Below are 27,530 nucleotides of genomic sequence, written 5' to 3'. Positions count from 1 at the left end.
AATTTATTTTTTCATAATCACCAGGGAAAATATGTGAATAATCACATGGCGCCATACTAAAATGTGGATCTACCTTACTTTCACAGATTTCTATTGCAGAAAAGACCTTCAAAACCGGCTCCCTAATATTTTGCAGGTAGAAATTGAGGCTCTGAGAATTAAAGCAGACTATTTTAGATAATATTTTAAATTTAAAAACTCACTGATGCATGTACAATGGAAGTTAGGAATTCTAACTCTCAAAATAGACATTTTTCCACCTGTGAGAGTAAGCTTTCAAACAACAAACAAACAAAAAATATTTTAACTCTTTCATCTGAGCATTTAGCACCTGTTGAGGTATAAACTGTCATCATGATACCTAGAGCAGAAAAGACAACACAGACTCTGAACATTTCAATTTTTCATGTTATATCTCAGGTAGAGAGTTAATTTACCACAAAGTGTAATTTTGTTGCAATTCAAAGAAAAATTTTTCCCTGAACAAATAAGTAACAAATAGTTATATTTCAGGTATGGAGCACCTGGTTGGCTCAGTTAACAGAGTGTGAGACTCTTGATATAGGGGGTGTAGGCTCTAGCCCCACCTTGGCTGTAGAGATTACTTTAAAAAAATAAAATCTTTAAAAAATAAAAATAAATAAATAAATAAATAAAATCTTTCAAGTATACTTTTGAGGACTTGTTTTTCCACTAAAGAAACACTATGTTTATTTGGCATGGAATAATGATGTAATAAACAGATGTTTAAAGATCAAATTTAATTATTAATTTTAAAGCAAAATATTTACTTTTATTTTGAAGAACAATTAAAAAATAAAAATCATGTCAACTGAAAAATAGCTTTTAAAAATAAATATTGTAGGGGCGCCTGGTTGGCTCAGTGGGTTAGGCGTCAGACTTGATTTCAGCTCAGGTCATGATCTCCGGGTGGTAAGATCCAGCCCCAAGTTGGGCTCTGTGCTGAGCTGGAGTCTGCATGAGATTCTCTCTCTCCCTCTGCCCCTCCCTTATATAAATATGTAATGTAAGTCATCTTACATTCTATCCATGGACAAATAGTATTTTAAAATATTCATCACAAAAGTGTTTCATGTTAAAAAAAAAAGTTTATAAACCCATCTTGTGGGACACCTGGGTGGCTCAGTTGGTAAGTGTCTGCCTTTGGCTCAGGTCATGATCTCAGGGTCCTGGGATCGAGCCCTATGTTGGGCTCCCTGCAGCAGGAAGCCTGCTTCTCCCTCTGCCTGCTGCTCCCCTTGCTTGTGCTCTCCTCTCTCTCTCTGTCAAATAAATAAATAAAATCTTAAAAAAAAATACCATCTTGCCATATCCCCTAGCCCCTTTAAAATTTTGTAATACCGGTTGTCATAGTAATCTCTCTCTCTTTTTTTTTAAAGATTTTATTTATTTGACAGAGAGAGAGACAGCCAGCGAGAGAGGGAACACAAGCAGGGGGAGTGGGAGAGGAAGAAGCAGGCTCCCAGTGTTTGGAGCCTGATGTGGGGCTCCATCCCAGAATGCCGAGATCACACCCTGAGCCGAAGGCAGACGCTTAATGACCAAGCCACCCAGGCGCCCCAGTTGTCATAGTAATCTCTTAATAAAGAAACTCACTTAAACTCATGGCTTTTCTGAAGAAAACTTACTTCAGGTAATGGCCATTAAAGTCTCATGGAAAGAATGATCTACAGAANAACTCATGGCTTTTCTGAAGAAAACTTACTTCAGGTAATGGCCATTAAAGTCTCATGGAAAGAATGATCTACAGAACACACTAGATGTTCTGGGTTGTTATTATTTTTTAAAGTTTTAGAATTCTTAATGACAAAAGTTAATAAATAATAGATTTTCATTTAGAGTAAATTATCCTAAATTAAAGGCACTCTATGTGTGTTTATATTTAAAGAAATAGGCTCTCTTCCATTTCTATGAGTCCATTTACCACAGGGTAGCCTGCAAAATTGGCTTTGCTGAGCTGGAAAAGCAGCATATTCAGTGAATTCAATAAGCTGACCTATAAAGACCTGGAAATAGAGTCATAAATAATAATGAGTGTGTTATTCTCAATTCAGTCAGCTGTGGGGGTTTTCCAAACCATTAAACAACTTCCCAATTTGCTACAAATCAGCATAAGTGTTGTACTCTTTTCAAAAGGAAGCTAGAATAAGAAATGGCAAGTAAATGGTAAGAATTTAGAGAGTGATGAATATTGAATCACAAGGAACACCTAAAATCTGGTTACAGTGAGCAGTCACTCATAACTTTCATCTATTATAAAAATAAAAGATGGGATTTTATCTTGACCATTAGATTTCACCTCATGCTAATATTCATACTAATACTCATTATTTTCTGTATATGCTAAAATATATATAAAATTGGGCAGATAAATAAGTTATGCCTGAAATATAAAGATCGATTTGAATGGTAAATCCCCATTTCATCTGATTGGTCATTTTTTTAAGAGACTGGAATGGCATCTTGTCCTGATGTCATCTCCAGAAACAAAGACTAGATATGTGTTATCTCTTTAAATAAAGTCCTTATTGACAGCTATTGTCTTCTTACTCCATGTGTCACCAAGCTCTTTTTTTCTTTTTCATAAATGTGATGCTTTAAAATGTTTTAAACCTCTTCTTTCAATGTATGTTATCAATACCTTTAGATTAGACCTTATCATTCTTTTTTTTTTTTTTTGCAATGAACTCAGTGGTAATTATCCAACTCTAGTGACCTCTTTCCCCACCTACATCCATTCTTCCCAATGCCTCCAGAATGAATTTTTTAAAACACAAATTCATTTTATAGATATGTTCTATTGATTAAAAGGCAAATCATACACACATACAACAGGGAAAACAATAAAAATTCAAAATGCTACCATTAATACCAGAATCAGTCATTTGGTGAAAATTAGTCTAGAAATCTCTTCATTTATTCATTCATTCATTCACTCACTCACTCACTCCCTCACTCATTTCATAAAGACTTTCTAAGTGTCACCTGTATGCCAGGAGTATGCCCTCTGTGTTTAGCATTGAATCAAACAGACCGCTTTTTACTCTAATGCAGCTCACATTTTAGCAGGAAGGGGAAGACAGAGTGGAGGGGGGTAAACAGTCATCAAATGAACCATGCATTCTTTGAGTAGAGACATAAAAGAAACCATGCTTTGAGTAGAGACATAAAAGAGGGAAAAAGCAAATAGCTATGAGGCAAAAGAGTGTTCTAGGAAGAAGAAAGAGCAAAGAGGCCAAGGTAAATAGAGTTCTTTGGACAGGGTAGCAGGGGTGCAGATGATAAGGTAGAAGTGTTCAGGAGATAGATAATTCAAGGTGTAGATGGTCATCAGGAGTTTAGCTTTTATGCTAACTATGGAAAGTCACTGCAGGATTTTGAGCAGAGAAAACACATACTCTGTTTTTTTTTTCTTATTTTTTCTTATGGAAATATTCAAATGTATTCAAAAGTAGACAGTAACTCTATCTTAAAAGGAGCATTCTAGCTAGTGTAAGAAAAATAAACGGTATCATGGTGCAATAGCTAAGATCCCAGCAGGAGATAAAATTTACCCAAAATGGTTCACATGAAGATATGTTATTGAAGGCACTACTTACAGAGGTGTGGCTAGTATTCAGGAAATGAACAAAGGATTTTGAGGACTCGGGGAACCTGAACCAAGGTGATAATGGAGGAAACCTTATTACATAGTTCAGTAAGATTGGAGCTATGGCAGAGTGGCTGCCGTACTTGAGCTGTAGTCATAAAGAGACACCACTACAGCCACATCATGCAGGGAATAGGGAAGAAATATACTTGTGTTCATTTCTGGTTATAAGCCCCATTGGCCAGACCCAGCCAAAAGCAAGTCATCAAGGGAGTCAGGTAATGCAGTTCCAGAAGGTTCAGCTTCACAAAGAATGGAACTGGACAGAGAACAGTGCAAATTGAACGACAAGGGAGCAAATGAAAATAACCAGCACGAAAAGGGCAGACTGTAAGCAGATATACTAGTCAGGAGGTTTTATAATAGTCCAGGTGAGGGTGTTAGCTTGTCTCAGGGTTGTAGTAATAAATATATTCTAGATATATCTTGAAGGTTAAACTACAAGTACGTCCAGTGGATTTGATGTATTGAATGAAAGATAAAGAGGATTCATAAGAACATTAGGTTTATATGATTAGATGGCTTCATATATAAGGATGGAAGTTTGAATGGATGGATGAATGGATGAATGGAGATTGAAATAGATAAGAGAGAAAGATTTTATTAAGAACGGAATCTCACTGAACACTGCATTTTGAGTAAATATCGTTACTTTGGATTCTACTCGACTTCCTTTCATTCCTCTGGGCCTATGACCTTTATTCTTAAAATATTCTTTGTTTTCTATGCCTGGAAAATAGGTGCAAAAATACTTCTTTACCACAAAACACTCAGTTAAGTGTGTCTTCTTATTTCCCAGAGTACTTTATCCATATTTCTTATGCCTTTTGACCACCTTCACTCCTTTCATGCACCACCTGCCCTCTGCCTCTGGCAACTACTAATCCATTCTCTGTATTTATGAGTTTGGTTTTTGTTTGGTTGGTTGGTGTGTGTGTGTGTGTGTGTGTGTGTGTGTGTGTGTTTAAGATCTCACATATAAGTGAAATTGCATAGTATTTGTCTTTATCTTTGTAACTCATTCCATTTAGCATAATGGGCTCAAAGTCCAACTATGTTGTCACAAATAGCAGGATTTCCTTCTTTCACAGAGATGAATAATATTCCTACATATATACATATCACATTTCTTTATCCATTCATCTCTCAATGGACACTTAGGTTGATTCCATATCTCGGCTACTGTAAATAATGTTAATGCTGCCGTGACCATGACCTTTCAAGTTAGTGTTTTTGTTTTCTTTAAATAAATACTCAGAAGTGGAATTTCTGGATCTGGTGAATACCACTTTAAACAATTATCTTCTTGTATATATCTACACATTAAATTGATTAATGTTGTTTTTTGAAATGACTTTAAACTGTTATGCAAGTCCAGGAGGGTTATTTGTAAGGAACAGAAGCAGAGTGAATGGTTTAATGATCCCTGCTTTGAAAAAGTCAACCAACTGAAAATTGGGATATTGGATACAGATATAACAGGCTTCTCAACACAAAATAATATAATTTTGCTTAGCTCTGAGTACTAGAAATTCATAATCATATATGCCATTATGTTATAAATTATATTATACATTACTCCATTATAATATAAATTATATTATTTAGGTTAAGAACTGATACATTACTTTTTTCATACTCCAGTGTCTGACATAGGTTGGACACATATCAATGATCTTAATACCCTTAATATTAATATTAATGTTTATGTTTTCCCTTATCCCTGAAGTTTGTTCAATCAAGATGTTTGAACAACTCATTTCATACCCAAACTTTAGAAACTCTACAGGCAGACTGTATACCCAGTGGAATTAGCTTTACTTGGGAGAATTATTTTAATCCCTTATTGACTTGCAAGATGCATCCACCTTGATGTTTTCACAGGAACGTAGCTCACAGATGATGATCAAAAGAGGTATGTTGGACTTTGATCAGAGTAAATCTAAAGAAAGCTGGAAATCTGCAAATATGCAGTGATTAAAATTCTTTCTCCATCTTCTCTTAGCATAAGAAGGGAAGTGAAATACTGACTGATACCTTATAATTAGTGTGAGATAAATGGAAAGGTTTTTATTTAAGATAACTGAGGCAGTGCTAAAGCAAAACAAAAATTTAATACTGTGCCCATTATTATTATAGAAATCAGGAAATCTAGTTTTCCAGGGTAAACTGAATGCAGTCCGTTCGATTGCTTTCCTGCAGATCCGTGTCGAAGAACTTCCAGGAGCATCATTTGCTTCTTACCATCAGCATTAACTTCTCTGAGACAGAACATGGGAGAAGAAGATCAGTCTTCCTGGTAGCACCAGATGCTCTTTATAGGCTTAAGATAGTTACTTCTTTTTGGATATTGTATGTAGGCCCTTTGCAGATTTATCCCTCTCAATGAAAATATATTTTAGAATGACCATTACACTTAGTGCGTGGTTAGTCTGGGGACATTGTGTTACCTCTAACTCAGAAATTTTTTATAAGAATAACTTACAGAAATGCAGGATAACACTGAATAACACAATACATTTTATTCTTTCAGGGGCATATTACTTATCACAAGATGTTTTGAAATCAAGTTGTGATTTGAGTACCTCATTTGAGTAGAGTTCATCAATTTCAGGCAAATACAACTAGCATTGAAATGTAATCATTCCTAGAAGATACTAGTAAAACTATCCAACTGGTAACAATTAAATGTTCTTAAGCTGGTTTTTTTCCCCTTAGGAGATTTATCTTTTAGGTCTTGGTGACTAGCAGATATGTGAGTTCTACAAGAAAAGGTGATCCAGAAAGTTAGTGTAAATTGTAACTTGAGAGACTGTCCGGGCCAGGGAGGATATATAATAGAGACTAGACACAGAGGAACATGCTAAACATCTTTAGAAACGAAGGGGGAATTCTGAAAAAGGAAGCAGCAAAGCAAATATAATTATCNAGACTGTCCGGGCCAGGGAGGATATATAATAGAGACTAGACACAGAGGAACATGCTAAACATCTTTAGAAACTAAGGGGGAGTTCTGAAAAAGGAAGCAGCAAAGCAAATATAATTATTATTATCTATTAATTTTACTCTTAGAAAAGATACATTTTATTAATGTATCAAAAATATTTATCAAACACTGTGATTATGTTCTTATGTATACTATCTATGAAGATATTGGTTCTTAGGCATCTCTCTGTTATGCAGGCAATAACACAGACATAGCCCAATACCTATTGAACATGTGGAGAATTTCTATTTACACAACTCAAAAGTTAAGAATGCCTTCAATTATTCCAGTGCTACTGATTAAGCAAATCTCTCCTTCATAAGTCTCATGGTGTCCTCAAAAAGCATAAGTGTGCAATGTACATCTTCTCCATTTGAGTCTGTGTCTGATTCCCTGCAAAGATGGCAGAGACGGCTTGCTAACTGCTATGATCCCGGTTGTTTCCCAATCAGAAATATTTTTTGTGAAAGAGCTAAAAGAAGCATAAACACAAGTAATGGTTTCTCATGACGAAATCTGCATACATTTGAACTTGTCCTTTTCCAGTTTCTTCTTGCAAAATAAGAGGACAAATAATGGACTTTTAGAAAGATAGACTCCTCCAGATTTTACCTTTAAAATTCAAATAAATACAGTTAATATTTAAGAAAGAGACAGCTACCTACAAAACCATAAAAACAAGATAAAAGCAGTATATTTTTCTACTGGTAATTACTAAGTATAGGCATTAGAATACTAAATAATGAATTAAGGAAATTACAGATCAAGTCTAAGGAGATTCATTTATATGTGAAAAGACAGAGAAACTTTTAAAAGTTCATTGAAAGCACACATAAAACAAGAACACTCAGCTCAGACTCCGATAGATCCAAGATGAAAAATCACATTAAAGATGCCATAAAGAAATTGTGAAAGTGGGGGATAGTAAATAGAACAACCTTATTGAAGCAGAAAGTTGTTCTGGAGCTACCGTGAGAAATGAGCCTAAACTTCGTGTTTCCATTTACATTAGGAGATACTTTCAGTTGTAATGCAGAGAATTAAAACATGGCAATAAGACAGCAAATGATGAATGTATATGTTCTACAATACTATGTGGGAATAATCTGAATTCTGCATGTGATTTCTTATGCCATATACAAGAATTAAAATTTTTAATCTTTTCTAAAAAATTCAGAAAAGAGTTAATATCAACTGGTAAAGTGGCNACAGCCTTATTGAAGCAGAAAGTTGTTCTGGAGCTACAGTGAGAAATGAGCCTAAACTTCATGTTTCCATTTACATTAGGAGATACTTTCAGTTGTAATGCAGAGAATTAAAACATGGCAATAAGACAGCAAATGATGAATGTATATGTTTTACAATACTATGTGGGAATAATCTGAATTCTGCATGTGATTTCTTATGCCATATACAAGAATTAAAATTTTTAGTCTTTTCTAAAAAATTCAGAAAAGAGTTAATATCAACTGGTAAAGTGGCTTTTGGAAGGAAAAGGGAATAGTGGAATGGAAGGATCTTAGGCAGTATTATAATAATCAATAATATTTGATGACTCTTTGGAATGGGCTTGACTAAAAAAAACTTTTTTAAGTTGGATTATCAATGGATTAAGGCTTGATTGAATTATCTAGGGATCTCAGTAAGAACAACACATTTTGAGAATATTTATTTACNAAGGATCTTAGGCAGTATTATAATAATCAATAATATTTGATGACTCTTTGGAATGGGCTTGACTAAAAAAAAACTTTTTTAAGTTGGATTATCAATGGATTAAAGCTTGATTGAATTATCTAGGGATCTCAGTAAGAACAACACATTTTGAGAATATTTATTTACCCATATACTGTATTTTCCAAAATTTTGCATTTGTTTGAATAGAAATAGCTTAAAACAGAAGTACAGGTAAAGAAATACTGTAACCCATCAATAAAAAATTAGAAGCCATAAGCCAATACAGGAAGAAGAATGGCAATGCTGAAGAATAAGTTCAGATTTAAATGTGTGAGTTTGAATTGTCTGTGGAACACCCAAGTTCAGTGCTTCTTGGTTACGAATCAAATGCATCTTGGTTACAAATAAAATCACCTTACAGTAATGTCCAAGAGCCCGAATTATTTCTGTAATAGGGTTTTGCTATTGACTATGACTGGAAATAAGCATACTATCGGCTGAGTCTGGGATAAATTATTTAGAAACATAGATATTTGGTTGGTTGTTAAACAAAGATGTTTCTGAAAGACCATAAATATTTACGAAGATGATTAATTTATGTATGCAATTTAAGATGTGATATTGAATATATTTCTGCCTATGCATTATATATTTTCAAACTTCAATACTAGATATGTTATTTAAAATAAATTAATAGATACTCTAATCTGAGTAAGTGATCAATCACTTAAATAGTTGTTGAGCAATTCCTAGGAGCCTGTAACCTTGTTAGTGGTACTCACAAGAGGTGGCAGACATTTTTTCTGGTTTCCTAAAAATTTATGACTGGCATGCTTACGAAGCTCCTAAGTGAACACACAGATGTCAACTGATTAAAGTCTGATATGACCGAGAAAAATAAATTGTGTCAACTGTGGCCTGAACTATGATAAGTCCTCATGGAAGTAACAGAATATACACTGGCCTCTGAAGATTGGGTCAGATTTTAATAGAAGCCCCAAAGGGAAAAAGCATTACCAAGATTACTTTAAAAAATGGCAGGATCCATTCAGACCAGAGGAAAGAGGTCTGAAGAGCTAAAAGATGAATTACAGAAAAGAATATACATAAGGTATCTTGGAGAGTGACCGACTAGCTAAAATGGAATTGTATTTTTGGCCTGCTAGTCTGAGGATGTTGAATAATGTTCTAGAAGCAATAATAAACTAATGCCTGCTTTAGAATATAGCTACACATGAGTAAATTAACAACAGCATTCTAAGAGGTGGGGAGGAGGGTAGGCTTGAATAAACTGATTAATGGTGAGAGAGATCGCAGGTATCCCGGACCTGTTACAGTACCTGGCACAAAACAGGTGCTAAGTACATATCTGCTGAATGAATGAATGAATGTGTGCAAGGTCCAGAGCCTACCCAGGATGCAATGAAATTTTTCTGGATGAAGATGATGTTCCTGCTGGGCATGTAATCACTTATTTCAGTTTTAGAAATTTTGAGCTTTCAAACTACCAACAAAAGAGCAAATCCATGTTAAATAACTAAGAGTTAATTATAAATTATAGCAGCATTAAACCCCATCTCATTTGTCACTAATAACAATTATCATTTGAGTTAATTTTATGATCTCTACTCGTCATTATGTCATTCTTCTTCTTTATTTGTACTGTCAGCTCAGCCAATTATTTTTCATCTTAAGGCAATCAGATATTCAGAATTCAGAATATTGTGTATTCAGAATAAAATTAATGAACCTGATCCTTCTTTTGTGATGGTTTCTTCTTGTTCCTCAAATATTTGAGCAGGAATTATTCAGATGTATCTGATGGAGGCATTGGCATGTCAGTAATTTGTGTTTTCGTTTTGAAATGACAGCACGGGAGGAGACACAGAAAGCTCCACTGCATCCACTTTCTCATTTATTTAAAAATATAAATAATATCTTCAGGTGGTTTAGCCAGAAGACAGCGTTGTGTCCATAGAAAGGATGAGAAGATATTTCCGTCTCTTACTATGTCATGATTCTATCCTTTGCCAAAATTCTTTTCAACGTATATAAATGGGATTTTAAATGTATTTTCAGGACCGATCTACTCCTATCAATGAGTTTCCTTCAGGCTGCAGATTGCTATCCTGGCTAGGATGTAGTTAGTTCCACAAGGTTAGGCTGTTCCAGTCCCAGCAGATATTCAAATCGTAGCTGACGAGGTGCTGTGAGCATTGGCGCATCAACTCACTTATATTCCAAGTTTTCAAAGGAATTGTCCAGTTTCTCTTATGTCTTTGAAAATCTATCTGAGAGGGAGGAAATATACAGAAAAACCTCTCTAGGCATGAGGCAGTTTATTATCTTCCCTTGCAAAGTGGAACAACTCTACCTAGGAACTCACCGTTTATTATGCTGCTACAGAGTTCTCTGACGACGCTCTCCTTTCCCCAGCACCATATACTGACTATGAAACAGGCTCAGGGCTTATTTGACACTGAGTGGGCTCATTAAATCATTGTTTCTCTGTCTTAGAAACTGCTTAATAAAAATACCTGAAAATTTATTGTCTCAGACCTATTTATAAGATATTGAAGTAGAAAATCATTTTTCTTGGAACTTATGGCATATGATAATATTTTATCATTCATCCTATTCATTTTGTCAGGCAGAAAACTTGAAAGACTATGTATGAAACTGTCACTTGTTCTCTAAGGACTGTCACTTCTAATAGGAATCAATTTTGTTTTATAGATTCAGATTCTGTGAGTAGATATTTTTAGCACAACACCCAGTAGCAAAACAAAAGTTTGAAATATTATGAAATAATATGAGTTATATGAAATTTTGTCACACTGCTATGAATTTAAGAATTTTTTCATAACCTTGATAGCCCAAGGATATAGTGTTAGAAGAGTTAATACTTGCTTTGGTCCACAGTAAGTTTAAATTTATCTTACTTTAGTGTTTTTCCACTATTGCATTCCATATTCCAATGGACCAGATGGAAAGTATAGATGTATTTGCTATGCTTTATACAGATACTATTAGTCACCTTGCCTTTCAGATTATGTCTTCATTCATGCAGTGTTACTCTTCCTTAAGAAACAGCTTACAATATAGGTATTTTTCTTGTTTCTAGCCATTAACCTGATAGAAGTATATCACCATAATTTATATATCCTAAATAGCACTATTTTATGATATTTTTAAAAGTCTATAATGCAAATTTTTATAATATAAATATTTTTACTTTTACTATAAAATTAGAATACTATGCCCTTTATGTAATAANATTCATGCAGTGTTACTCTTCCTTAAGAAACAGCTTACAATATAGGTATTTTTCTTGTTTCTAGCCATTAACCTGATAGAAGTATATCACCATAATTTATATATCCTAAATAGCACTATTTTATGATATTTTTAAAAGTGTATAATGCAAATTTTTATAATATAAATATGTTTACTTTTACTATAAAATTAGAATACTATGCCCTTTATGTAATGAGTAGGTCATGCAGCACAGATAAATCTATGCATTTGATTTTATTTGTTTGTGATATAAGAAAGAATTGCTTGCAATGTTAGAAAAAGTATCTGGGGGGCCTGGGTAGCGCAGTCATTAAGCGTCTGCCTTCGGCTCAGGGCATGATCCTGGCGTTCTGGAATAGAGTCCCACATCAGGCTCCTCCGCTATGAGCCTGCTTCTTCCTTTCCCACTCCCCTGCTGTGTTTCCTCTCTCGTTGGCTGTCTCTCTGTCACATAAATAAAAATAAAATCTTTAATAAAAAAAAGAAAAAGAAAAAGTATCTATACATGCCATTTAGTGCAGAGAATCATGACAAAAATTCTAACCAAGAGAGTATTTTCTTTGACATATTAAGGAAAAATATAAAGATAGGAGACAATTTTTTTTCTGAATGATATGACTGTTTATTCTACTTTCTTATTTGAAGGTTGGAAAAACAATGCAAACTCTAGATACTTAATGCATTCCACTTTCAAGAAGCAATACTTTTTTAGAGTCATAATCTCAAAGGTATTGCAAGCATTTGAAATAAATTCATATAAATACTTCTGGGAAACTGCAGTTTGAAGAGTGTCTACATGTAAATATATGGGATTAAAACATTCATCAATATTTTCATGTTGCTAAACATGGCCATTTTAAGCACACAGTTCAATTTCTCAAGCCATCAATAATCAAATTATTGGTATTTTAATGACAAGTGTAATGGTCATTTTTAAGAAATATTGTTTTAATAATTGAGTTTCTTTATTTCCCCCCAAAGTGTAGTTAGTAATAAAGCCAATGGAACTTTACAAAGAGTATGCAAAAAGACAGTAAGAATGTTTTAATACACACAATTGCAAAGAACATATCTAATCAATATTCATGACATTGCTGGCAACTGGCATGCTCTAACAAAGTTACTGTTGAGAATTCTAGGTATAAATGGATAAATTATTCTGGTTTTTCATATTAGTCAATTCTGAGTATCATACATGTTTCTTGCCCATGTTTTATTCTGCAAGTACAGGTTTACCCTTTAACTCGCGGATCATTATTTAGTCACATGGGAAACCTACCAAGGTGATAGGGAGTTAGGACGCATTTGCAAAGTGACTGCCTAGCTGACACAGAACAACCCATTAGAATTTTACATAATGTTAATATACCCTATGCTGTCCTTCTTATTGAGTCTCAGGATATTTTGACTTCTGATATCTCTTCTGGTTGATAAAATATTTTGAAACTTTATTGTTTGTAGAGAGTAGGCTCTTTCCTTGAGGTTTAAGCCACAATTTATGATGTAGTCAATGACTATTTTAAATTTAAGAACATACTAACAGTGAAGATTCTATGAAACATCTAAGAATTTTTTAAATTGCAAAATAAATTATATCATGGTTATTCTTAATTGGAAGGGGTATTGGTTGGTAGTATCCTATGAACAAAATCTAATTTGTAGACATTTATTGTACAAATTCTTATATATAAACAAGAGTATGTTTCTAAGTAGTATATAACTATTGAAACATTGATACATTTTCTAAATTAGAGTGGCAGAGGAGCTGTCACAATAGTTTAGATTTCATTAAAATTGAGGAATATTAAAAATATTTTTCATTTTATAGGGAAGAGCAATAATTGTGTGAATCTTGGATTACTGCAGGAAATCTAAAGATAGTTCAAAATTAAAAGACAGCCTAACCATTTTATTATTCTGAATTTGTGTCTTAATTTGGGATGAAATAGTAATACTAAAAAGCATTGTCAGAGGAGATGAAATATAGACACAGTCATAGTATCCATAAGCAATAATAAATAATAATTTGAAAATACACAAAAATAAGTAAAGTGATTTTGAAAAATTCAATTTCTTTTAAAATTTTAAAATTTAAAAATTGTCAAATGATTAGAGGTATGCCAAAATTAAGAAATTTTACTCAATGTTTTGTTAATAAAAGGAAAAAAATATTTAAGTACAGAATACCTTGGTTATTTTATAGAATTAAATTACAAATTTTAGTTTTATGTATCTTCCTTATCATACTTTGAAGTAATTTATAATATTTTTCATTATGTACATATCTATGAACATTCAGCAATTAATTTCCTTTTAAAATTATTATTTGAAAGCATTACAAATATAGGCACTTAGAGTTGACTGTCCTCTGATACTGTATTTTAATGAAATCCCTTTTTCTTTTTATATACCTATTTTTTATGAAAAATTTGAAAAAATCCTTATTTATCTCTGCACTATGTGTTTAGAAATATATAGATATTTAGCCAATTGAGTAGGTAGTAAAATTAATATTTTTAACATAGCTTTATCATGTTGTGCATTCTGTTAATCTATGTCCATTTTATGTACATAAAGTAAGGAACCAGGAAAAGTTAGAAATATTTCAGTGACCAATGTGACTTTTCTTAGAAATCAAGAAGGTATTCAAAAACTAACCTTTTAAAATTCATTTAATATTAGTCTATTTTCTTAAAGTTTTCTGAAGAAATTAAAATTATAATGTAAGCCAACACCATTGGTCTTTTTGATATGTAGGACTACAAGAATTCACCAGACTGAACCTTTATAAAGAAGGTACAACTTACTGAAATTTCATTTAAACAATTTTATATTTTGGTAATCCTGAACTATTTATTAAATTAATTATAATGCATTGGAACCATGCAACTAATGTGCAAGTTTTTTGAAGTTTAAAAATATAAGAAATTAAACCCAAGTCTTGTATTTATTTAAATATTGTACTAGCCTTATTTTTACATGGTGATAAAATAAAAAAGAAAGCATAGAGGTATTTTTAAGCGAAAATAAAAAAGAAAGCCTAGGGGTATTTTTAAGCGAAAACTAACCTACTCTAATTAAAAGAGTCATCTACATATTGGGACTAGTGTATGAAGTCCTTTTAAAGTAGATGACACTATATACTCATGTGTCAAAATTTTAAAATATTTACATCTATGCCATGAATTTATTTATCTAAAAGGGAACCCCTTACTTTAACTTCCAGTTAAGCTTTTTGATTATGAATTATAGTTTTCCAAGAAAAAAAATAGAAATGAAGCATGTATCTTTGGAATTTTTTGAATTTTTTTCTCTTTTTACTCCTTTTATTTGGTATTTAACTGTTTATTGGATAAGATATTCCTAGAGTGTGCTCCTAATAAAAAGAACAGTTTCTTATGATCAACTAATCCCAAAGTTTCTCCAAAAAGGTGAAAAAGGGAGAGAAGAAGAGAAAAAAGAACTGATGGGAGCCAAGGTCAGCCATATACATTTATCACTGGAAAAGCTAATTGTTTTCCTTTTAAGGAAAGGCAAAGGCTTAGATGTAGAACAGTTTTACTTTGATACACAGATGACCAAAATCATATCAAAATGCTTTTTTTTCCCCTTTTACTTTATAAAGACCATGAGGATCTTCTTAGAAATAGATACTCTCTTTGGTGGTTAATTTTTTTTTTTAATTACTGTAAGAGTAAAATAGTAGTCCTTAAAAAAATCCATTAAAGATCTCCTATCCTATTCCATACCATTAAAAAAGAAAATTTGTTTTTCTTGTTTAGTGTTCAGAATGAAAGTGGGTAAGAAAGCAACTAAGATTTCAGTATACAAAAAGTGCAATGTAGCCAAGAATTTAATTGAACATCTTCCCTTCTATATCCCAAAGTATTATGGTTGCTATAACACATTACATTCCTTATTCAGCCTGAGTTGTTCTTTCTCACACGTTACATATGTTATCTTACGTGTTTTTATGTTCTTCTTGTCACCTCCAACAATGTATATACCATGATGGCTAAATAAATTTACTTAATTAAGGTTAAAATGTTAAAATTGATTATTTAGTTATATGCTGCCATCATATATTAACTTATTCACTCAATACATATTTGTGTACAGATGTGGTAAAGTTTCTTATCAATGTGGGAGAAAAGGTCAGTGTATTAATATTAAAATTTCAACTTCTCTATTTTCTAAATCTGTGACAGATTTAACTGTCACTTGAAGTGAAACATTCAAGAAAGAGAAAGTGATCCTGAAAGAATCCAGGAAAAAAAAATAAAGAGCCTAAAGAGAAACAGAGGAGGAGGAAAATAAAAGATATTCTGGTTTTGTTCAAAGAAACGTACACAGAAGAATTTGGGGGGATGAAACCCTGGTGTAGTGAAAGATAAACATACTATAGCTTCAAACAGCTGATCTTACTCTATTCCTCCCTCAGGTGCTGGAATTTTGGTATAAGCGTTCTTAATTTCACTGTTGGAAACTTTACCTTAGTCAACTATACAACTTTCCTTTTGCTTGCATCGTTAAAGAGATAAGGAGAATTGTTTTCATTTTTATTGATTTTTTTTAATTTAAAAGGGTTTTAAACTATACCTGGAATATCTTTAAATAAACATATGACTATTTATGAAGAATGTTACAATGAATTTGTTAAAGGTTAGTTTTTAATTTCCTTTGTAAGGTTTATGGCCAACATAGGCAACTATATTCAATTTATAAACAGTTTCCTAAGAAGAAAGAGAATGGAAAAAGTGATTTCTAGAAATTCCTTTATACTTTATGTAATAAAATGACAATAAATAGTATTGAATAGAAAATAAAACCCATTCCGTTTCTCATGGAAGCCTTCTATTTTACTCATATTTATTTTTGTCATTGTAATTAATTGTTATTACATTCTGCATCCCTCTCAATATATGGGTAATATCATAGGCATTAAGCTTCTAATTTTAACTACTGATGTCATGTACTCATTCCTATAACAACATTATTAACAGTGATTATGTTTTATTCACAGATATTGGCTGACCTAGAAAACCATGCATTATTTAAGAATGATCTGGAGTGTCAAAAGCTGATTCTGGAAGCAATGAAGTATCATTTATTGCCAGAAAGAAGAACTTTAATGCAAAGCCCAAGAACTAAACCTAGAAAATCTACAGTTGGAACTCTGTATGCAGTAGGAGGAATGGATAACAACAAAGGTACACAATTCTTCATCTCTATATAATACATAGCCTGTATCATACCATGGCATGATCTTAATATTGTAATCTGTAGAAAACCAATGAACCTCACATGCTTTATACATTCAGATTTAATATTAGAGGAAAAATTTAAAGAACATCTCTTATTTTCAGTCTGTGGTTGCCGCTTCTGCTTACAATTCATCTTTAAATCCTTTATTTCTTGTGCATTATGGGCCAGACTTCATATGAAATGAAAAAGGGATTTAAAGCACTTACAAAACACAGGCCACATGATGTGTTGTATATATTGACAACTATATTTCAATTCTAACCAAAGAAAATGTAATATGCCAGGCCTATGCTGGCTGAGAGCAATATTATGAAGAGAGTTTCTTTTGAGGCATTTAGAATCTCATATGGAAGCCAGGCAAATACATAGACAACTATACATGAGTGGCAGGTACATTTTACAAATTTAATTGTGATTACCAATGTGGCCCTTCAAAAGGAAGTGAATGATTCATTTAAAGGTTGAACACATACATTTGAGGGTTTTATTGTTACTTTTCTACAGTTCATGGAAAATGTTCCATAAATACTTGTTTTCTTCAGCTTGTCTTATGTGGTACACAAGACAAGTAATATAACTGCCATATGTTTGTGTCTGATAAGTGATATAATTATCCACAAAAAATATATCTTTTAAGATTTGAGAGAGAGAGAACATGAGCAGGAGTAGGAGTAGAGGGAGAGGAAGAAACAGACTCTCTGCTGAGCAGGGAGCCAGATTGGGGGAGGGCGTACTCCAGCCTAGGACCCCGAGATAATGACCTGAGCCAAAGACAAACTATGAACTGACTGAGCCATCCAGGTGCCATTATCCACAATATATATAGTTGGCAGCAATCTCTCTCTCTCTCCTTCTCTCCCTCCATTTTTTGCTGATCCTGTAATATATGTTATTACATAAAAGAATATGTCAGACGTTTTCAAAAAAGTGTGGTCCACGCCCCTTTTTTTGTAAAGTGGCAAAATAGAAAATATTTTATCAGATACAAATCTAATAAAAAAACATAGTACTTGTACTAAAATTCCAAAGAAATTTTTTCAAGCTAAGAAAATAGATCTTGTAACCTATGCCCATGTTGTCCTTATGAGAGTAATAAATATGAAATGACATACACATGACATAGTCACATGACATAGTCATCTCTTGTAGTGGAAGCATGCAAACTTTATTTTAACATTAAAATACGTTCATTGTATCTGTAAAAGTAAATACCCTGATTTCCATGGCTTTCAATAAATATATGCATCCAAGTCTCAGATTTTATAAGTGGGCAGTGGTTTTATAATATTTATCAAATTTTAAAGTCAAATGAGTGAAATTTGTTTTTAAAGAAACTGTATTCTACAGGAAGAATGCCCATACAAGATCGATTCCACTTGTAAATCTGCACATAATATTTTTTTTCTAAAGAAAAAGAAGAGAAAGAAGAGAAGAAAGAGGGGGGAGGAGTAGGATGGGGGAGGAACAGGAAGAGACGGAGGAGGTGGAAGAAGAATATTTATTGAATCTGGTTGGCTTCTAATTAGGAGTGAATCATAAACATAAGTTAAAATAGGTACAAAAATTACTATACCTTTAAAGAAACAAAGGACTTGACTAAATTTGAATTTTTAAATCTGGTGATTTCAAATTGTAGCATAAAAAAATATGAGACTATGGAGTCTACGGAGTTAACATGTTGCCAGCTTTTGAATTTCTCTAAGCAGTCTTTTTAAAATTCTTTAAATTATTTAAAAATTGATCTTTCGTAGGGATTCCAAGTCTCTTTTACTTTAGAATCGAGTAATACCAACAATTTAGTTATTGTTACACATATTCAATAACGTAGAGGTTTAAAAGAATGTGGTAATACAGGAGGTTTAAACAGATATTCCAGATTAAATCAGCAATACAATGGAAAAAATTATTTGAAGGAACCTTTAGGAAATTTTACTATATCCTTAGCCCTATCGGAATGAGATATTAATATCCAATAAAGTTAGATAAAAATGTAATATTTAATACCAAACCTCAGAGAACCTATTTTTCCTAGTGAAGCAGAAACTTATAAAAGCCCAATGTTTCAAGGGATTTAAAGAGCAAATAGAACATTTTCACGGTAATCCCTCCTATTTGCATCATGCTTTTACTGCTTTAATAGTGCTTTCTACACCTTATTAACTTTTATCTTTAAATAGGCATTAAGATTTTATCTTAAAATTGTGTTTTCTTGGAAGGTGATGAGGAAAAGGGAATAAAATGTTAAAAAGAGAGAGAGAGAGGATAATCAAAAGAAAAACCTACAAGCAAAAAATTGGAATTTCCTTGGTATGATTAATTTGAAAAATAATACAATATGTAACACTCAGTGTTTTTTTTTAATTATTGGTATATTGACATATTTATATTGGGCCTTATAAAGGGCTATGTAAACATTTTGTTGGGATTCCTCTTCAGCTAGATAATTACTGAGATTCAGATGATACCAAATGAGATAGATAAACTGTGGACCCAATGCTGGCAGATTTTCCATAGACATGAAAATTCAGAGCACTGGCGTCTCTTCTCCCCCTTCCTATAATCATATATATATATATATATATGCATTCAGTACTGATGCAGACCCTTTGCACATCTATCTTGTGCCAGGTTCTGCATTAAAGAGCCTGTGTACCGTGGTAAACATCATGAATATAACCTCTACCTCACAGAGTTACCAAGTTAATCTGGGAAAACAAATAATAGACAAAATAATTATAAAATGGACGTTACAAGAAGGGAATTGCAAGTGGAATGAGTATAATGTCTGTGGAGCAAACCTGGTCTAGTTTAGAAAAGTCAGGAAGTACAAAGTGTCTGCTCTTGTTGTTTTCATAGCTGAAATCTAAAGAATTATTAGGGATTAGGTTAGCACATTATTGGAATGGAAGGATGGTCTTGATGGTAAGTTCCAGACTGCAGGTAGATCAAATGTGAAGGTTTGCAGTTAGAGAAAAGTGACATCTTCAAAAGAAAAAAAATGGAGAGAAACCCCTTAAGGGAGAATTATGGCCAGTAGGGACCTGAAAGCATGGTAGCTAGTGGAGGACAGACACAGTGGGCTTCAGCGAGAGATTTTACAGGATCAATTCTGATTTGAAACTACAGAGGTCTTGGAAGGCTGGTGATGTTCCTAGTGGAGAAAGCAGTCTTCGAAATCAGAGAGATGCCCATTCAAATCCAGGACTGTCACTTAAAATCTCTAATATACTTTACCCTTTCTCAGCATTATATCAATTTCTGTAAAAATTATATTCATTAAATGAGATGAAGCATTATGTAAAGAGATTAAACAGCATTCCAACATGTTTGGTACCAAAGGGACTCCCAGAAGACCCAGCAGAAACCTGGGCTAACCTTCCTAATCATGTGGAACAAAGCCAAACTGTGTAGGAACTTAGAGACATGAGGCTATGCGGGTTCTGTGAAATAACAGTAATATGACACAGGGAAGGGAATAAGATATTCATATAAATGGCATTTTATTTATGTCATGTGTATGGTAAATGCCTTTTATGCTAATATGAACATTCAAAAATAATGAATCAAATGAGAAAAAAGAATCAAGCCATAAATCGAAGTTTGTAATGTGTTTTAGAAAGTATGATTTAATTTGCTTCTGTAGCAGGGAAATGCTGAAAAATAAATCTTTAAAAACCTAGCAATTTATTGCATATTTTAAAGCCAATTAAAACATTATTATAAGTATTAATATTTGTTCTACTCTGAATTGAGAAATGAGGGGACATAAAATTAAATATGATTGTTAAAAAGGCAATAAATCCAAGCTGTTTTTATAAGAGAACAATTTTCTTTAAATGGTGTCAACTGAAATCAAATCCAGATTTAAATCAATGCAGTAAACTATATTGATCAATTTGTTGTTGTTTTGGTAAGAATTTTATTACAAATCACACAATCAGCATCAATATTTTAGAAGGTTGATTTAAAGGTGAAACACTAATTACTTTTAGGTGCTTAGATTGACTTACACTTATGTATGATTCATGTAAGCTATGAAATAAAATTTGGTGGTAGTAGTTAATGGAAAATATTTGCATCAAAATATCATTATTGGATTTATATTCTGATACTGAATGATTATTAGACAATTCCTTAGAAATAGGAATAGTTTGGTTTTGTATTGATCAAAACAGTATTTTTTGGAGATCACATTCTTCATTCCACTAATGCATGTATTGAAAATCTGATAAATCTATAATAGTATAGATAAGAAAAATCAGCTTATAAAATTATCTTATCGATAATAGTATAGATAAGAAAAATCAGCTTATAGCTTAAGTACAATCATTGTTAACAGAACGGTCTGTTTCCTTCTCAAATTTCTACGTATGTGTGTGTGAGTGTGTACAGCTGTAACTGTATATCTACATTTATGTAGAGACATACCTATTGACATTTGTCTTCATAAAGTCTCTCTGTGATTACCTAGATAGGCATAATATATCAGTACATGTGGATTTATTAACCTACTTAAATTGTTATTTTTGTTGCTTTTATTCATTATTTATATGTATAAATTTATATTTCATTAACATTTTAAAATACATCATATCAAGAAGCTTACTAATTCTTATTCACATGGAAATGCCGCAGTGTTTTTGAGCTTAAGCCTATTATTAAACACTTGGTGGGATCCAATTCTTTTTTTCTGTAAATAATGCCATCATTAGCATCTGCATGCAGTAAGAGTTTTTCCTAACCTTTGAGGGTTCTTTATAAAGATTACTAGATGAAATATTATTGGGTGGGAACGTAAAGCTATTGTGACATATGATCCAATGTCTTTCTGTAAAGTCTATAAGAATACAGCATCACCAAATTATACAATAATGCCAGTTTACATGTCTTCTCAACCAATTTTCTGCCTTAAAAAAAAACCTATAAAAATTTTCTAACATAACAATAGTAGAAAGAAATATACAATGAAAACTCCCATGTTCTTGTCATTACATTTATATTTCTCTTAATAGTGTAATTGAGTTTTTTGTTTATTGAATTTTTTATGTATGAAATCATCTATATTATGCTATAGAACGACATATTAGTTCCTTCTTCCCTAATTATTATAAATTTTATTTCAGTGTCTTGAGCTAATTGCCTATACCATATAGTAGAAAGTCCAGTAGAAACAGTTTATGGTGTGATCCTTTCATTTTCTTTAAGAGGAATAATACTAATATTTTACAAATTTGCTGTAAATATCTAATAGGTAGCATAGAATTACTTGGCAATTCCTGGAAGAATGATGTATCTTGTATATGAAAATGTATGGTGATTGTGGATAACATTCAGTTATCTCTCAAAGAGAATCTACTTTCCTTTTGGCAGACACTTGAGTAAGAGGAAAACCCTTCTTCCAAATCAGGACTGGATGATTTGAGACCAAGATGCAATATTTGTGTGAGCTACTCTACTCCTGGTTTCTTTCCAATCTTTATATAAGAGGCATTCCTCCATGGTGGGCCCTGAATACCCTTGTATTTCCAGAAGGATGTATTCTATCTCATTTTCAGCATTCAGCTTCCATCTTCTGCCTGGATTTCTGCCTCCCATCACATTTGTCTAGACCTCAGGAAATGCACAGGAAGAGAAACAACAATGCCTTGCCACTGTCTTTTTTGAGTCTAAGGTCCTAAGGGCGTTGATTGTCTAGAACTGCGGTTAGTGTCTTCCTAGCGCCAGGAGACTCCCAAGAAGCCTGAGCCAATGAATATTCCCAGGGCTCTCAGCCTCACACTGCTTGTGAATCAGCATCATAGTTATAAGCAGAAGCCCCTGTGGATTTGCAGTTTCAACAATTCCCATTTCTTAAAGTTCTCTCTTTTGTTTGAGATTTATAAAATAACCCTGTATGTTCTCATCTTACTTATCTTTAAATTTCATCTATTATTTACTTAAATATTTTACATGTTTAATTTATATCCTGTAATGAGTAATTTCAACATCTAAAGTTTGAGGGTCGAAGCCTGTTGTCTGTTGTTTCTGACAAGTCTCATTTTTGTTAGTTTAATTCTTTTGGTGTTGGGTAATATTGTTTTCAAGTCGTAGTTAATTTCATTCAGTCTGTGGGGCTTTGGGGACCTAATCTGGGGATGCTTTTGTCCAGCGAGGGTGAGTTAGCTTCAACCAAGAACCAAGGGCACCACTGACATGAGCCCTATCAGCCCCCTTCAAAGCTCTAGACTTCCCGCGAAGTCTCTGGTTCACTTTCCTGCCTTATAAGAAGCCCAGGGAAGGTGCTTCAGATCCTATCACAGGCTTGGACACCTGCCCCAGGGAAGTGCTGACTTTTTTATTCAGTTAGCTCTCTCCCAGGTTTTACTTCACTGTTTTTTCAGCTACTTGGTTACGCCCTTGTAGTTTTTTTCTCACTTTCATCCAGCAATGCAAAAAAATAACGTTATTGTTGTAATTTGCCCAGGTGTATTGGTATTATAACTAGAGGGCATGTCAACATGTCTTCTGTTCTCCAATAAACAGAAGCTTCCTTTTTCTTTTCCATTTAGAACTTTTCTCCATAGCTTATTTCACTAGTTTTATGTCCTACCCCCCTTTTTTAAAGATTTTATTTATTTATTTATTTATTTATTTATTTATTTATTTATTTATGTGACACAGAGAGAGACAGCCAGTGAGAAAGAGAACACAAGCAGGGGGAGTAGGAGAAGAAGAAGCAGGCTCCCAGCGGAGGAGCCTGATGTGGGGCTCGATCCCAGAACGCTGGGATCACGCCCTGAGCCGAAGGCAAACGCTTAATGACTGTGCCACCCAGGCGCCCCGTCCTACCCTTTTGAACGTATTTTGTTTAGAATTAAACTACTGACAGCCTGACTTTTTCCTCCCTTTCACCTTTTTATAAAGTAGATTATCAACATATCCATGGTTAGATAATTTTTGAGTATTCACAAATTTGGTAATACTATTGAAATATCTTTAAAATCTCTAAAATAGAGATTATAATTCTAACTCAAAGTATTAAATTAGATCATGTGATAAATTAGAACAGCTCTGATATAATGTGGATGATGACTCACTAACAATTTGATCAAATCCCCGCACTTTCTTCTGATAGAAAATGTAATTCAAACTCACGCCCGACTTTAATTAGAAATTAATACTTGTCTTGGTTCTGAAGGATCATTAGCAAATATTCAGAGCAAATATTCAAGTATAAATTTGTGAGCTTATTTATTCTAATGTAACAGATTAACTCCCTTTCCTGATTTATAAGCAAACTTGAGAGAGGAAATTTTTTTTTTTTAGAGAGTGGGGGGAGGGGAGAGGGGCAGAGGGAGATAGAGACAGAGAATCTTAAGCAGGTTCCACACCCAGCATGGAGCCCAACACACGGCTTGATCTCATTACCCTGAGATCATGACCTGAGCTGAATCAAGAGTTTGATGCTTAATATACTAAGCCATCCAGGCACCCCAGGAACTTTACATTTCTAACTTCAGGTACATTGTTACTTCTACTAGGCTTTCAGTTAATATTTGCCATATTTAAATTACAACTTACTTAACTGATATTAGTAGAAGTCCAAAATGAACAAATTTCACACATACATAAATATGAAGCATTGTTTTAAGTGTAACATTTATCAATATAATCTTTGTATTCATTTGAAATTCTCCTTTATTTATAATTATTTGAAGATCTGAAAAACAGACTGTAAATAGAAGATTGCTATTACCTGANAAGTTTTAAGTGTAACATTTATCAATATAATCTTTGTATTCATTTAAAATTCTCCTTTATTTATAATTATTTGAAGATCTGAAAAACAGACTGTAAATAGAAGATTGCTATTACCTGAATAATTTTCCTAATATGACCCTTCAAGCAGAAGAAAATATTATGAATCTTTATTTGTCCTCAGCAACTGAACATTTAGGAATGATAAAATAACTTCATCAATGATGTATTTTCAATATCTAATTCTAAGCACCACTATATACAAAATTTCATTTACTTTGTACACAAACTTATGTTGACAGTATATTCTTGATCATTTGATTTTGACAAAGGTTGAAAAACATTCTTAATTTCTCCCTTTCACTAAGTATGTCAAGGTAGAGTTTAAATACAGAGATCAGTTTAATTCTGAAATCTGTGTTATTTCTTCTACCCTTTTGCCCACATTTAACCTATTAATGAAGAGTTGTGCTGAAAGTGACTTTTCAAAACGCCAGTATAAAAGTCTGATACTTTGGGGCGCCTGGGTGGCACAGCGGTTAAGCATCTGCCTTCGGTTCAGGGCGTGATCCCGGCGTTATGGGATNCGCCAGTATAAAAGTCTGATACTTTGGGGCGCCTGGGTGGCACAGCGGTTAAGCATCTGCCTTCGGCTCAGGGCGTGATCCCGGCGTTATGGGATCAAGCCCCACATCAGGCTCCTCCGCTATGAGCCTGCTTCTTCCTCTCCCACTCCCCCTGCTTGTGTTCCCTCTCTCACTGGCTGTCTCTATCTCTGTCAAATAAATAAAATCTTTGAAAAAAAAAAAGTCTGATACTTTTAATTCTTAATATATTCTTTAGGATTTTACTGACTTTTAGGACTAGTTCTCTGGAGAATACATTAGGAATACAAGAAAGTGGGCAATTGAAAAAATAAAATATTCTCTATTATATTTATTTCTCTTTCATGTTTTATAAATTAGTTTTTATGTGCACAGAATTATAAATATTTTAACTATTTCCCCTTAATTTAAAATTCTCTATTTGATTAATTTCTCATAAGCTTTACATTTCAATAACATACCTTCAAAATGTAAGATCACAGACATTTCGTAAGAATTCAGACTGCATTTTAATTTTATTCTAAGGATAGGTATGGTGAACTATTAAATTAGTATTTCTAAAAACCAAAAACATGTATTTGCTTAATCTCCAGAAAACTTACATATATGAAAACAAACTTATAAGGTTCACATTTCGTATATTCTTTTTATTTTTTAAGATTTTATTCATTTGACAGAGAGAGAGCTCACAAGCAGGGGGAGCAACAGAGAGAGAAGGAGAAGCAGGCTTCCCGCTGAGCAGAGAGCCTGATGCAGGACTTGACCCCAGAACCCTGAGATCATGACCTGAGCTAAAGGCAGACACTTAACTAACTGAGCCACCCAGGTGCCCCTCATATATTGTTTTTAAAATAAATGTTTCTTATTACAAGTGTTCAAAAATACTCTTTTTAATTTAACTTTTATTCTACATTATTTCTTCAAAGAACAAATTATTCATGTGAATAAAGTAAATTTTAGATAGGAAATGTAAAAATCCTGCTTTTCTGTGACTGTGAAGTATATGGTATAATTATTAAATGAAAGCTCTACAATTCAAACAAGGTCATTATATCCCTACTAAAAAAAATCATTAATATCTTGTCTAGAATATACACTATCAACAATATTTCCATCTAACGTGGCTTCAAACGTCTGTTATCAGAATTGCTCTGTCTTTCATAGTTAATCAGTTATCAGGGCCTGCCTGATTTACATCAACATTTCCANTACATTGGTTGAAGCTTTATCACCCTATGCCTGCAGATCTGGGGTAACACATGTGTTTCTCAGATGAAATTATTTTTTCTTAACACATAAATAAGCTACATAATGATCTCCCTACCTCCAGTCTCTCCAGCTCACTACTGGCAAATCAATTTATCCTGACTTTTGCATAATCACTAAAATGCAAAATAACAATGACGGTGATGATGATAATAACAATAATAAAAACCTTTATAAGTCCCCCATGCCCCAGGTAGAGCCCATTCTTTATCAGTGTATTTATCCTTCACTGTCTACCATTTCAAATTTAGCGAGCAGGTTTTTCCTATTTTTCTCTCCATCAAAAATGTCTCGATAAGATACCTCTAATCTTTAACAAATTTCACAACTCATTTTCTCAGGTTTGAACTTTACTAATTGCAGTATGGTCCACATATGTACATTGCCTTTTGCTTCAGTGTCTTACTCCTTTTATCACCCCTTCCTTCATTTGTCTAACCCTACTTCACTATCTGCCCACCGCCTAGCGGCATCTTGTTCATCTTTTGTAATATCTTAGCATTTTGTGCTTACCACTTTTACTATACCAATCCAGTGATATTGAAAACATCTGTTTTTAATTATTTTATTTTCCCCAAATTTTATAAAATTTTTGAGCTTAGAGAAGTTATAAGAATCATAAAGTAAGCATCTATATACTCAGCCAATTTATAGTTAATATTAAGCTCATCTATCAAAGTTTTTAATGCAAAGTTGTAGGCATAGATATACTTTATCCTAAAAACACTGGCATGCATATTATTAACTAGATTTCAATATATTTTAGAGCTTTTAGGTAAAATTAGCATACAGTAAAATGCATAAATCTTGTGTATCCTTTAATGAGGTCTACCAAATACATACACCTATACAAGATACAGAACATTACCATTACCCCAGAAAGTTCCTTCATATCCCTTTTTAATTAGTCCCCAGCTTCCACATCTCCAAAGAGAACCACTCCTTAACATTTTTTTCACTTTAAGTTAGTTTGGCCTATTCTTTTTTTTTTTTTAAGATTTTATTTATTTATTCGACAGATATAGAG

The 27,530-nt window shown here is 33.0% G+C and overlaps 1 protein-coding gene across 1 annotated transcript in view; it reads left to right on the top strand.

Moving 5' to 3' along the window:
- Nucleotides 1-27,530, top strand: part of KLHL1 (kelch like family member 1) — a 320,540-nt gene that overhangs the window by 222,053 nt on the left and 70,957 nt on the right. The window contains 1 exon segment of the mRNA XM_034663802.1: nt 16,654-16,840. Within this exon segment, the coding sequence (XP_034519693.1) occupies nt 16,654-16,840 (187 nt within the window).

Source organism: Ailuropoda melanoleuca, chromosome 7 (genome assembly GCF_002007445.2).
Source record: "Ailuropoda melanoleuca isolate Jingjing chromosome 7, ASM200744v2, whole genome shotgun sequence".
NCBI lineage: Eukaryota > Metazoa > Chordata > Mammalia > Carnivora > Ursidae > Ailuropoda > Ailuropoda melanoleuca.
The sequence above is the reverse complement of the archived record's forward strand: the minus strand, read 5'-3'. Positions and strand labels throughout refer to the sequence as shown.